Below are 15,122 nucleotides of genomic sequence, written 5' to 3' on the forward strand. Positions count from 1 at the left end.
CCACCAGGGAAGTCTGAAGTTGTTAGTTTAGATTATGCAAACTGCAACTATCTTTTCCCTCTCTTCTTTTTTTTTTTTTTTTTAAATTTTATTTATTTATTTATTTATGGCTGTGTTGGGTCTTCGTTTCTGTGTGAGGGCTTTCTCTAGTTGCGGCAAGTGGGGGCCACTCTTCATCGCGGTGCGCGGGCCTCTCACTATCGCGGCCTCTCTTGTTGCGGACGGAGCACAGGCTCCAGACGCGCAGGCTCAGCAATTGTGGCTCACGGGCCTAGTCGCTCCGTGGCACGTGGGATCTTCCCAGACCAGGGCTCGAACCCGTGTACCCTGCATTGGCAGGCAGATTCTCAACCACTGCGCCACCAGGGAAGCCCCTCCCTCTCTTCTAAAAGTCCCTTTTTGTGGTATTATAGCATCATTGGGCTATTGGCCTTAAGTGGTGTTAGTTATGTGAGCATTATCTTAGTGTATAGTAAGTCCCCTACATACGACCCTTGAAGTTGCGAACTTTCAAAGATGAGAACATGCGTTCACATGTCCAATCACGTAAGTTAGTTCACGTGTCTGGCGTACATTGTCACGTGTGTGCATCCTCTACAAGTGGTTGTGTTTTTGTGTACTTTACTGTACGGTACTGTATAGAGTACAGTAGTACAGTATCTTTATTTCAAGCCCATGATGTCCGGAAACAGGCGTAAAAGCAGCGGTGATGCAAGGAGATCAGCTCGGTGCTTTGTGACCACCTAGAGGGGTGGGATGGGGAGGGTGGGAGGGAGGGAGATGCAAGAGGGAAGAGATATGGGAACATACGTATATGTAGAACTGATTCACTTTGTTATAAAGCAGAAACTAACACACCATTGTAAAGCAATTATACTTCAATAAAGATGTTTAAAAAAAAATTTAAAAAAATAAGTGCAAGAGAGACAAAAAAATAAAGCAGCGGTGATGTAGCTGGTACTGTACTGTGCTTTTCAAGGTGTACTGTACTGTAAGATTTTAAATGTTTTCTTTATTTTTTGTGTGTGTTGTTTATGTATTATTTGTGTGGAAAGTATTATAAACCTATTACAGTAGAGTACTGTATGGTTGATTGTGTTACTTGGGTGCCCAGGCTGACATTTTACGAATGCACTCTCGGAATGGAACTTGTTCATATGTAGGGGATTTACTGTATGTGTAATTTGGCATAATTTTTTTCTTTGGCTTAAAAACAATATCTCAACTTTTAAAGTAGTAACTCTGAACCTTCCTTTGTTTTCACAGGGAGCTGTTTGGACCATGAAATTTTCTCACTGTGGCAGATTACTTGCGTCAGCTGGACAAGACAATGTAGTAAGAATATGGGCTTTAAAAAATGCTTTCGACTATTTCAACAATATGCGGATGAAATACAATACTGAAGGTATTTTTCATTTATTGGTGGGTTTTTAAAAACCTGGAGACATCTGGCATTTTTACATTTTAGGTATAATGATACCCTCTTATCTGGCAATCATTTGCAGCAACCACGACTTTCCATAAAAGCCACAAATTTAAAACAGAAGTCAACAGCAAAAAGCATCTAAACCCAGTGAAAAAAGCTACCACAAAGTTTTTGACATTATCTCTTTTTAGGTGTACTGCAGAGTTAAATTCATCAACTACTGAGAACAAAGTTATGTGGTTTCCCCTGGTAACTTTCAGTTCTATCTTAGGTTAAAATGAAATATCTGATTAATCTAGAAAAAGAATGAGAATAGTGTATACATCCAGTAAGTAAAGAATGATTAAGGAAACATAGCCATGGAAAGTAAATGTGATTTGTCAGTACATCAAAGGGTATATGAAACTAGGTTAAATGGAAAAGAGAAACCCCAGAACTTGATGTGTATACACATCGATTACAACTATGTAAAGTATTTCTGTATCATGTTATCAGCAAAGTGTGTAAAATTGATGTAAATAGGAGCTTTAAGTTTATGGGATTCTTTTCTTGTAATTATTGTCATTATTTAACTGCAGTACATTTTCTCCACAAACCCCTCACCACCCAGTCATCCAAGGCTGAACACAAGAAGTTAAGGGATGGGAGAAATGAGAATAGAGGTAGTATGGGCAGGAGTATAGAGTGGAGTTGAAGCAGCAGTTTGAGGAACACAGAGATCTAGGGAGAGCCACTAAACTGGCCAGCGAGGCCCATATACTTTAGTAGCCCCATGGGGTTGTTTGCAATATGTTATAGTACATAATTCAAGATGATGATGACTTGACAAAAAGTAAAACTATGTTTATTATACATTTATTGCCCTGCCTGGAGCAGAAAGACTATTTTCAGTGGCCATTGAGACTTACCCCAGCCCAGACCCTTCCTGCCCCTGTATTCATCTTCCTGTTACGATTGGCAAGAATGTCTTCACAATGAATAATGAGGACTTAACAGTATTTTTTTAAATTGGGGAAATGGTTAAGCCATTTTATAAATATTTTATATAAAAATGATAAAAACAAATATTTTGGTGCCTAAGAGTTAACGCTTCGCTTATTTAGAAAAATATATTTTTCCAGAATGATGTGTTCTATGACTTTTAATTAGGTGTCACTGTATTATTATTTCTGATTGATGTTTTGTGTGTGTGTGTGTGTGTGTATGTACACTTGTATATATACGTGCCTTTTTACAATTATTATGTTGTTTTAGGACGTGTGTCCCCATCACCTTCTCAGGAAAGTCTAAATTCATCAAAATCTGATACAGATACGGGGGTATGTTTATTATTTTATGGTTACTATTGTCACATACTATGATTTTTTACCATAAAGTACCTTATTGTTTATCAGATATTACAGGTACATGAAAGCATTTAAAATTGAGATGCATTCGAAATGAGAGTTTTTTTCTATTAGAATTGGTAAGTGAAAAATTGTGATGTTTAAAGATTGTCAGACAGTAGAAAGCATTTAAAATTGAGATGCATTAGAAATGAGAGTTTTTTTCTATTAGAATTGGTAAATGAAAAATTGTGATGTTTAAAGATTGTCAGACAGTAACTAATATTGCTCAAGCTACTATACTAATGTAAACTTAAATAAAAAAATTCCCTCCCCTCAAATCCATGTTAGATATTTTAAAAATAATAATAGTAACGGACACCTGAATTAAAGGTAATTAAGGAAAGAAAAAAGATACTGAAATATTTTCATTTTTCCATCTTCTTGGTTTAATAAATGTTTTATCCCAGTGTCAGGTAGTTTAAGATATCTTAATGATTTTCATTTGGTTTCAGAGCTGGAAGGTTAAATATAACTAGTTTTAAACCTAAAAACCGGAATGCAAAATATTATTCTAAGCTGTCCCTGTGCTTCTTGTATATTCAGCAAGGCAAGGGCAATGTAAACAAAGAGAACCTAAAATGTCCACCTGCTCAACAGTACTTTCCTGGGATTTCATTGGCTCTCTAGCATTTGACACTAATTTTTCCCTACTCTAAACATACTCCTCTCAGCTTTCCATGCTTCTGTTTTTCCTTGTTCTCTTCCTATATCCCTGCTGTCTCTCCCTCTTCCACCCCCTAAAATGTTGCTGTTTCTCTGGGTTTTGTCCTTTGGCTATTCTCAGTTGACATATTCACTCGCTACCTCCAATCCTGAACTGGCTTTAGCTCCATAATTCTTGTTTCCTTTCAATAGCTTTATGTTTTTTAAACAACAGTGAAATCTTATTGTGCATGCTGCCCTTTTCACATAATAGTATATATAGGCTCTCTCCACCTACACGTTCTTTAAGCACATCAATTAATAGGTCTGAAACTAAACTCCCTCAACAAATGTTTTTTGAGTGCCTGTTACATGTGCCAGACACTGCTAGATTCTGCAAAATCAAATGAGACTTATTTTCTGGCCTCAGGGACCTTGCTAACTAGTGAAATAGATATATCTGCAATTATAGTATTGGATGGTAATACTCTGTAGATGATACTACACAAGTATACAAGTTAGTCTTATGAATCAGGGTGTCAGGAAAAGCTCCCTGGAGGCTTTGAACGAGGAATCAACTATGTGAGGGAAGGAAGGGGCGTATCAGAACAAATAGCAAGTGCAAAGGCATGGAGGCTGAAACGACATGGCATGTTAAAGGTACTACCTGGCTGGAGCAAAGGGTGCATGTGCGAGAGTTGTAGGAAAGGTAGGCAGGATTGGTATTTTCGTTGGCTTTTTGTGTTAAACCAAAACATATGAACTTTATCCTCAAGGCACTAGGGGAAGATGGGCTTTGAGGGGTTTGGGTCAGAAGCTGAATTAAAATGTTCAGATTTTTGTTTTGGAATGAGCATTCTCATAGCAGTGTAAAAGATAGATTGGATGGGGGCTCCTGGCTAGAGACAGGGAGACCACTTAAGAGGCTCTCAACCCCAGAGAGAAACGGGTACTTCGATTATGGTAGATTATGATAGCAGTGAGTCTAGAAACCATAAAGAGGAGCTGAATTTGAGAAATATAAAAGAAGGACTTAATGACTGACTACCTGGGGTAGTAAGTGAGTAGCCTAGGATGATTCCCAGGTGTCCAGCTTGAGCAACTGGCTAGATATTAATGGTCATTCGCAGAAATAGTTTTATTATTATCTACCCACAACCCTGCTTCTCCTGTTTTGAGCCTTCTTTAATGGCATCAACATCCATAAGTTACCTTTTTAACTCAGAAACACTCTATTACTTTTTCTTCCTTACCCACATACTAAATTAGTTAAAAATTCTATCCACTCTACCTCCTCCTACAAATGCCCATGGAATCTGACCCCTCATTACTCACCTCGTCTAGGTCCTTGACACTCATTTAAATGCTTGCTGTAGCCTCCTAGTTGGTTTTTCTGTCGCTGGTCTCTACTGCCACCAGCTTTTTTTTTTTGGCCACACCACGTGGCATGCGGGATCAAACCCGTGCCCCCTGCAGTGAAAGCATGGAGTCTTAACCACTGGACCGCCAGGAGATTCCCCCCCCTTTTTTTTTTTTTGTCAAAATACAGACCTGTGCCATTTTGTGATTTAAAGTCTTCTGGTGGCTCCTTGTCACCATTCTTCCTGATATTACCTCATCTTACCTTTTTAACTCAGCTCTAATCCCCTAGTACCTGTGCATCCTACTTGCCATGCCAGATAATAGGTCTGTATCCTAAACACTCTTTCACTTTCATGTCTTTGTTCATGTTGTTTGCTTTGCCAGGAATTCCCTCCCTGTCCCCTTTCCTTACAGGGCAAAGCCCTACTCATCCTTCAAGATTCAGCTCAAATATCTTATCTTCTCTTATTATTTTCCCTGAATCAAGCAGATAAAATTGTTCCTCACTTGTGTTCTGACAGTACATCATATGTACTTTGACACTGATATTATTTACCATGCCTTCCTTGGCAGTTTGTTCCTCTGGCTAGGCTCAGGGCTGATTTAAGGCAAAGAACTGTACTTCACAGATCTTAGTATCCTTGGAACCTAACCCCATGCCTGACTGTGGTAGGCCTAAATCAGTGTTGAATTCCTGCTTCCGTGCCTTTCATTCATTCCTATTCCCCTTATCTGGATGCCTGTGGTCTCCCTTTTTTCTACTTAAAACTTGCCCATTCTTCAAGGCCCACTTCCTCCATAAAGCCTTCACTGACTAATGTAGCAGTGAAAATTTTAACCACTTTGCTTTAGGGGAAAAGGATTTGCTTTTATTAGTTTAATTTACCATAAAGTTTCCAGGCCTTGATTACTATTAAAAACAGAGACTATTTGTACTATCTTATATTATGCTTATTTTAACAATCCTACTTACAGATTCTTAACTACTTCCATCCCCGCCCCCCCCCCCAAATACCCCTAAGTAACTCCCAATCTTGTTTGAATAGAACACCTTTTAAATGAGGAGCATAGGGACTTCCCTGGAGGTGCAGTGGGTTGGGACTCCGCGCTTCCAACACAGGGGGCATGGGTTCTATCCCTGGTCGGGCAACTAATATCCCACATGCCTCGTGGTGTGGCCAAAAAAAAAAAAAAAATGAGCGTAGTAGTTCTTTGACCCAAAAAGTACTGAGCCCCTGGAGTACTGAGCCTTTTTTCTGGAGTAGTTGAGTATCATTTATATCTATTGTTTTCAGGAAAAGATACTTTGGGGTTCCTTTCACTTCTGTCATTCTATATGGGGACAGTTAAAAGAAGCCTCTGTTTCATATGCCTTTGTCTTTAACCTAGTACTCGCTGCAGTGAGGCACAGTAAGCACAGTGGAGTTTATTTCCCTGAAATGTGTGTTCTTTTTTTCTTGTTTCTCATGATAGTGATATCTTATATTTATCTCTTTTGATACGTTTTTACTCTTGCCTTCTTAGCATCCATGTAAAATAGAATACATAAAAGTACCTATTGTACAGTTGGGCATACAAAGTGATGCACCCAAGATCATTCACCTACTCGTTGGTCATGCCAAGCCTAGAATTCTGGCTCTTATGCTCTCTGTTTCTATTGATTTCCAAAAGTAGCTCAGTAAATGTAAGGAAGAGCGGCGTATTTAGTTTGCTCCATTATGCTACAGACTTGTAACATTTCTTCTTGACACTGGAAGTTGTAAATATGCTATCTACCTAAAAATTAATGTTTTTCTTGGATAAATCTGTTTGGTGCACTTGATTAGTGGAATATCAATATGGGTGTTACAACATTTAACTTCTGCTTAGAATTTTTGAGAGTAGATTGTAGGGGAGGAAAAAAATTTCCTCTACCCTCTTAGGTTCTGTGGCTGGGAACTACGAAATAACCTAACAAAAGACAGATTAAGAGGAGAAACGGTTTATTACATATGCATATGGAGGCCTTCCTAGAGGAATAGTGAAGACCCAAAGAAGCTGTTAGACCTAGGCACTTATATATCATTTTAACAAAGAGCAAGAAATTTGTGGAAAAGTGACAAGATAAAGAAAAAGAAGTTTAGGCTTTTAGGGGCGGTAAATTGTGGGAAGGTAAATCTACTGGGGGAAACTAATGGAAGATAAGGGTAATTTAGTAAGGTTCTGTTTAGGCAGATAAGATTGATTCTCCTCTTCCTGGTAAGGGAGAGGTGAGGGGGAGACACCTTCACAAAGGGCATTTTATGCTCTGCTTTCAGGTAGAAAGGGGGAGGGCAGAGACTTTTTCTCGTGTCTGTTTCCTCTTAGTTGCCTTCAGCTCAAAATAATCCTTAGGCAAAGGGGCATATTTGGGGGTGACATATTCTGATCCCCTTCAAAATCATTAGAGTCTAAAATGGATGAAAGGACTTAACTGTAAGGGAATGAGAGGGAATTTTTATGAAATTGTACATATGTGGTATTTATTAAAAATATGCACTGATTTAGATTTGGTTCAATCAACAAGCAATTTTTAAACGTCGACAGTGTGTTAGGCACTGAAAATATAAAGATGCAATGGATAATTCATACCAACGAGCAATGCATGGGAGAAGACAGACATCAACAATGATATTGCATTGGCCAAAAAGTGCCTTCAGTTTTTAAGTAAAAATAAAAGACACATTTTTCATTTTCACCAAGGACTTTATTGAACAACGTATTCACCCTTTTGTTCCACTACCTTCTGCCATTTTTCAGGCAACTTCATAATTCCGTCTTCCCAAAACTTTTTATCTTTTTGAGCAAAGAACTGTTCCAGGTGCCTTTTACAGTCTTCCAGGGAATTGAAATTTTTTCCTGTAACAGAATTTTGTAAAGACCTAAATAAATGGAAATCCAAAGGCACAATGTCTGGTGGATATGGTGGATGAATCAGAACTTCCCAGCCAAGCCCTAACAGTTTTTGCCTGGTCATCAAAGAAACATACAGTCTTGCGTTATCCTGATGGAAGATTATGCATTTTCTGTTGACTAATTCTGGACGCTTTTCATCGAGTGCTGCTTTCAGTTGGTCTGATTGGGAGCAGTACTTGTTGGAATTAATCGTTTGGTTTTCTGGAAGGAGCTCATAATAGAGGACTCCCTTCCAATCCCACCATATACATAACATCACCTTGTTTGGATGAAGACCGGCCTTTGGTGTGGTTGGTGGTGGTTCATTTCGCTTGCCCCACAATCGCTTCCATTCCACATTATTGTACAGTATCCACTTTTCATCTCCTGTCACAATTTGTTTTAAAAACAGAACGTTTTCATTACGTTTAAGTAGAGAATTGCATGCAGAAATACTGTCAAGAATTTTTTTTCCGCTTAACTTACGTGGAACCCAAACATCAAAGCGATGAACATAATCAAACTGGTGCAAATGATTTTCAACGCTTGATTTGGATATTTTGAGTATGTCAGCTATCTCCCGTGTGGTATAACATTGATTGTTCTCAATAAATGTCTCAATTTCATCGCTATCAACTTCAACTGGTCTAGCCAACCTTGGAGCATTGACCAGCGAGAAATCTCTAGCACAAAACTTCGCAAACCACTCTTGACACGTTCGATCAGTCACAGCACCTTCTCCATACACTGCACAAATCCTTTTTTGCGTTTCGGTTGTGTTTTCACCTTTCTTGAAATAATAAAACATAATATGCCAAAAACGTTGCTTTTTTTCTTCCATCTTCAATATTAAAATGGCTACACAAAAATTCACCAATTTTGATAAGTCTTTTTTTAAATGCATGCTGATATGACAGCTGTCACATACAATCTAATAAAATTGTTTCAAATGAAGTTAAAGACAACTAAGTGCTACTAGAGCCATCTTATGGGAAAAACCAAATGAACCTTCTGGCCAACCCGCTAATATATGCCCAAAACAGAATTAAGTATCATTTTCCTGAGAAAACCACTCCTTTGATGGTATGCATACTTGATATCAGTTCATTATTTAACACCCATACCATCTCCTGAGTTAGAAACTGTGATCACTTTTCACTCTCTCCTCTCCCTTCAGTGTCTGCTCATTTACCAGATCCTGCCCGCTTGGTCTCAGAAATGTCTTTGGAATCTGGCCATTTCTTTCATTTCCACTGTTACAATCCAGGCCTTTATCTCTTACTTGGACCACTATAGCTGTTCTCCCAGATTCCAGTCTTTTATCCACAGAATTATGGATAAAATTATGCCAGCAGAATTACTTTCCTGTAAAACAAGTCTCATCATGTTACTCTCCTGTTTTAAGCACTCCTTTTGGCTCTCTTTTTTCCTATAGAATTAAGTCTAAATTCCTTAGATGACTCAGTCTTTCAGAGATCAGCCTGACCTCAGCTCTCATTGTTATTTCCCACCCTTCCCTCTCTCAGACCTTATGTTCTGAGCCACTTGGTTGTTCATGCCCCAACAAAAATGTCAGACCCTTTGTTGATTCCATGTACTTAACAATACATATGCAATTCCCCTTTGCCTGGCAAATTCATTTAAGACTCATCCCCTCACTGAAGCATTCCTTGCTTCACCTAGTAATTTATTCATATGCTCCCTCACTGTTGCCATGGTACTTTGCCCATAGTTCTGTTAAAAGCACTTACTGTATACTATATCAATTTATGTTAACAACAGCTAACATTTTATGAGCCCTTACTATGTGCCATGTACTTTGCTAAGTACATTTTATGTCTTACTTCACCTCACAACAACCCTGGTAGTGTTGTGAAGTACTATTAAGAACCCTATTTTACAGATGAAGAAAATGCTTAGAGATATTGAGTAACACACCAGTTTCACACAGTTGGTAGATACAGCAACAGAATTAGAACCCAGCTCTGATCTGTCTTTAGAGCTTATGCCCTTAACCATTATGCTCCGCTAGTTGGCATCTGTAGGTCTGGCACTATGTCTTCATTTAGTCCACAAATATTTGAGTGTCTACTGTGTATTTATCATTGTTCTAAGAGTTGGGGATATAGTAGTGAACAGAAGAAACAAAAAAAAATCTATTGTTATGAAGCTTATTCTAGTGGTGGGAGACAGAAACAAAACAAGTAAATTTTGTAATATATTAGAAGGTGATAAATTTCGTGGAGAAAAATAAAGCAGATAAAGCGGGGTGACAGGAGGTAAATATGGTGGACAAGCAAAGCTTCACTGAGAAGTTGTCATTTGAGGAGAATCTGAAGGAGGTGAGAGAGGGATCATCTGGTTATCTGGAGGAGAAGAACATTCCAGGTGGAGGCGAGTGAAACTGTGATAAGGCAGGAGTCCTGGTATGTTCAGGAAATAGCACTGAGGCCTGGGTAGCTGGAGCCAGTGAGCAAGGAGATGAGTAGTAGAAAATGAAGTCACGGAGGTGTAGATGGGCCAGTCATAAGGTGTAGGCCACTGCAAGGACTTTGGCTTTTGCTCTGAGAAAGAAGCCAACGGAGGGTTTTTGAACAGAGAATGATAATCTGACATATTTTATTCTGGGTTTTAAATACTGAGAATAGATTATAAGCAGATAAGAAATATTTATTTTGGTATTTCAAGTAACATACCATATCTGGTATATAGTAAGTGTTAATAAATATCAAAAGGCTTACAAGTTTTCAAAGCAATCCAACTTTAAGTGACATTTTTAGATAATCTGGATATTTGGATATGGATTTGATATTTGATGATACAGATGGTATTTTTTTAGGTATGATAATGTAATGGTAGTTAAATTTAAAAGATTACTAGTTAGAGATACATATAGAATATTTACAGATAAAATGAATGATGTTTAGATTTTGCTTTAACTGCCCCAGCAAAAATAAGCAAATACATAAAAGTGGGAGGATTGAAAAAACAAGGTGAATAAAATGTTGATAATCATTAAAACAGGTGATGGATGCATGAGGTTCATTATACTGTCTACTTCTATGTATATTTGAAATGTTCATAATAAAGTTTTATATATACATTATATTTACATAGAGATATAAATATCTCTCTACATATAGATATCTATTCAGAGAGATATAGATATAGATAAAATATATAACATTTCACTTGGTAATTCTCCCTTTAAAAATCTATCATAAAGAAATGATCATGTATGCCCGAAGATGTAAGAGAATTTTCATATTAATGTTCTCACAGTAGCTAAAATTTAAACACACTGAATTTTTAATAGTTGGAAAATAAAAACTATGGTATAATCCATACAGTATAATACTATGCAGTCCTTAAATTCTTTTCAAAGACTACTTGATGACATTTAAAAAACTCTAAATAAATTGTAAAGTGAAAATAGAATGAAAAAATAGATATAATATCCTAATCTTGACTAAAGATATCTATAAATATTTATAGATTTTAAAATTTTAAAGAAATACACTAAATTATAACTAGTTATCACTAGCTGGTAGGGTTTTAGCTCATTTTTTTATTTGATTCTTTATACTTCTCTGTATTTCTAAAATTTTCTTTAATAAACTTACCTGATTTTATTAAGACAAACAACAGAAGATACTATAAAAGTCTATGGTTTAAGCCTTTTGACCCTTCTATTAGGATAAACAAATAATAAAATAGGGATAAACGTTCATGCTCCAGGATGTTTGTTGAATAGCTATTTAGCAAAAAATTGGAAATGTCTAAATTACCAGCAAATTGGAAATGATTAAATTATGGTGCATCCATATGCAGCTAGTAAATGTTTCCAAAGAGTGAAATACAGAAAGTGCTCATGTAAAATAAAAAGGAAGATACTGAATCATGTGTACAATGTGATTTCAATTATGTTTTTAAAAAATGAAAGATTGAAGATGGCCAAAATTTTAGCAGATTATAGGTGGTTTTAATTTTAGTTTTTCTACTTTCTGTGTTTTCTGAATTGTCTATACTGAGCATGTATATTACTTTATAATCAAAAATACATTATTTAAGTATTTTGAAAATATGTAGAGTACAATGAAAAGAAAATGGATGATTAAGGAGGAAAAAAAAGATCTGGGATCACAGCTAGGGGAAATATGCTGAGGAGTTAATGAAATGAAAATGATTATTAAACAAAAAGTTGAATTTTATGTAACAGGGCAAGAAGCCTGTTTAGTTTTGTCTTCCAGCAGTGCTCACTAATCTAGCAGTAAAATTAGGGGAAGTACCTGTAATCGTCTAGGATTAGGAGTGTTTGGCAAAGGGTCAGGGCATCTGTGTTGCTGGTCTACCTCCACAGTGAATGTGAAGATGTTTTTATAAACCGTAAAGTTGTTAACAGATAGCAGTGGTAGTTTTTATCTATCCCCATGGCTACTGTCCTATTTAAGCCCTCGTTATTCTTACTTAAACTTACTGACTGCTTTTCCTGCCCCGACTCTCTTTCCAAACCATCTTTTACATTATTGCCCAGCATTCTCTTTCTAAAGCCCCAGTCAGACTGTGTTATTTTTCCTTTTCAGAAACCTGTGTTGGCTCTCCATCACCTTAGAATGTCTGAATTTTTAAGCCACAAATCCAAGGCTCTTTATGATCTGGTCTCAAAGTACCTTTCTATCCTAATCCCCTGCTTTATCTCCATATATGTTTTTCTCCATCCTCATCATCCTACCTACCCTTCCCTAAATATGCAAGGCTTAGCTAACATTCCGTATTTTTGCTCAAGTGACATCCTCTAAAACATTTGAGGAACAACCTCTGGACTTACAGTTAGATGACTTGTACCTTTGCTTTGGTTCTGCTGTTTACAGGTGGCTGCATGACTTTTAATATGTTATTTTGACCTCTTTGATTCTCAGTTTTTTTTCTTAATTTCTTCATCCTCATAATGGTAATACCTACCTCACAGAGTCGTTAGGATTTATTCAGGTAATGAATACAAAAGCATGTTGTAAACTAAATGCACGGCACACATGTATGGCATTATTTTCTACCTACCTCTACCTGTCAAGATGCTTTTGACTTCAAATAACAGAAATCCAACTGAAAATGGCTTAACAATGAGGAAGCCAGTCTGGAGGTAAGGCGGCTCTAGGGTTGGTTAATTCAGCAGCTCAGTAGTGTCATCAGGAACACGAGGTCCTTCCATCCTCTTGCTTTGCTGTTCTTTATCTATTGTTCTCCTGGGCTTGGTCCCCTCATGGTAGTAAGATGACTACTACTGTCTTAGGTGTCACATGCAGACAACAATGTTCAGAGGCAGGAAAGAGGAAGGTCCCTTTAGTATACCCCCTTTTAAGAGTGAGGAAATCTTTCTAGAAGCCTCCCCTATCACCTCATCCCCCAGATGGACTTGCCTTCATGTCTATTTGATGAAAATTATAGCATATGCCCATGCCTAAGCCAGTCATCACTGGAAAGGGGAGTGAGCTCATCTTAATTAGCTTAGACCAATCGTGATCACCCCCTGGTGCTGGCTCCCACCTCTCCTAAAGGAAGAGATGCTCAAAAAAGGACAAAGTGGGGTCTCTGTTAGGGAGGGAAAGATTGTGATAGCACGATGTCTTCAGGGATGATCCTGGTTTATTAGGACAAGGAGATGAGGAAGTAATAAGTAGTAGATTCAACATAAAGGGGAGTCAGCTTTTAGTGGATCAAGATTTCAATCAGGCATCATATAAAATGATGAGAGAACAAATGGGGTGGGAAGAGTATGAAGCTTTTGTTTTTCTAGTTTTAACATTTGTTTTCATGTCTAAATAGGTATGCAGTGGAGCTGATGAAGACCCAGATGATAAAAATGCACCATTTCGACAACGGCCGTTTTGCAAATATAAAGGACATACTGCTGATCTCCTTGATCTTTCATGGTCTAAAGTAAGACATTCTTTTTTTTTGGCTGCGTTGGGTCTTCGTTTCTGTGCACGGGCTTTCTCTAGTTGCGGCGAGCAGGGGCCACTCTTCGTTGCGGTGCATGGGCCTCTCTTGTTGCGGAGCACAGGCTCTAGGCGCACAGGCTTCAGTAGTTGTAGCATGTGGGCTTAGTAGTTTTGGCACACGGGCTTAGTTGCTCCGTGGCATGTGGGATCTTCCCGGACCAGGGATCGAACACATGTCCCCTGCATTGGCAGGTGGATTCTTAACCACTGCGCCACCATAGAAGTCCTAAAGTAAGAAATTCTTATTTGAATTTTGTATTCTATGTAACTATTTTAGGATAAAAACAAATGTTTTATTTGTATGATTGTCACAGTCAGGTGTTTGAATGTTTGTATATACTTTGTGGGAGTTACAAATTAATCAAAGTTAAAAAAGAGAAACGTCAGATTAGGCTAATAAGAAAATGTTTATATTACTTAACAGCTTCTATCTGGATCTGTCTATATACTTGTATTTGCTTCTTTTATAAAATAGTTTTACAAAGTAACTATCCTCAGCAAAATGGATATGACTTCAGCTACAAAGGTGAAGTCTGACCTATCTAATCAAGACTGTTTTGGGGATAATCTGCTACATTCATGAAATTATTAATTTAGGTTTAATAATTATATTCTGCAGATCAATGAATGGTAAGTCTTCATTTTGTAATTTTTTTTTCCTTAGAGCAAAATTTCAAAGTAGAGGGGCTATTTTGCCACCAATCAAATATCTTAGAAGTTTGCAAAATTTTTAAGAGATATTTTAAATTTTATTTAAGGTGTTTGAAGCATGAAGCAGTTTTTGGAATTTTTGCATGATTCCTTACACTTTCTTTGTATTAAAATTTGTCAGTAATCAAAATCTAAAATATATTAAGAATTTGTGGGGGAAAGTAATATTTAAAAGCTTTAAATTGAGAAAAGTCATCTGAGTTAGCAAAATACTAGCAAGGATACCGGTGATGCCCATATATTTTAACTATATCACGAAGATATCACTGGTATATATTGGCAAGTCAGCCTTTCCCTGAGCTCCAGCTTTGAATCACTCCATTTATGAATTATGTTCCTATCATATTTGTTTAGATGTTATGGGTGCATTTCATAACGTTTTTCTCTAACCTCCTGGAACAAGCTTGGGCCTCACCTGGTAGTCTGGTTTTGAATTGAGCCCCAGTTGTATCTTTGTACTCTCTCCCCACCCTGTGTGAAATCTGAGTTGTCAGAAGATGGAAATTTAAAGTGTCCTTAATCTGATAATCGTATTCATCTAGAATAAGAAGTACAAAGCACCTAATTGGGAACCCTGCACTCATTTACTTTCTTAAAGCAAACCAATATTTTTTGTGAAATGTAACACCAACTGAAGATATTAATTCTCCATCGATCACTGTATCAGTCAGTGTTCTCCAG

General features: G+C 37.3%; 1 protein-coding gene across 1 annotated transcript in view; it reads left to right on the forward strand.

Moving 5' to 3' along the window:
- WDR44 (WD repeat domain 44) overlaps positions 1-15,122 on the forward strand; it is an 82,604-nt gene that overhangs the window by 48,117 nt on the left and 19,365 nt on the right. Inside the window, exons 11-13 of the mRNA XM_059910958.1 lie at positions 1,267-1,405; positions 2,681-2,745; positions 13,555-13,668. Of these exons, the coding sequence (XP_059766941.1) occupies positions 1,267-1,405; positions 2,681-2,745; positions 13,555-13,668 (318 nt within the window). The remainder of the gene's footprint in view (positions 1-1,266; positions 1,406-2,680; positions 2,746-13,554; positions 13,669-15,122) is intronic.

This window comes from Balaenoptera ricei, chromosome X (assembly GCF_028023285.1).
Source record: "Balaenoptera ricei isolate mBalRic1 chromosome X, mBalRic1.hap2, whole genome shotgun sequence".
Lineage (NCBI taxonomy): Eukaryota > Metazoa > Chordata > Mammalia > Artiodactyla > Balaenopteridae > Balaenoptera > Balaenoptera ricei.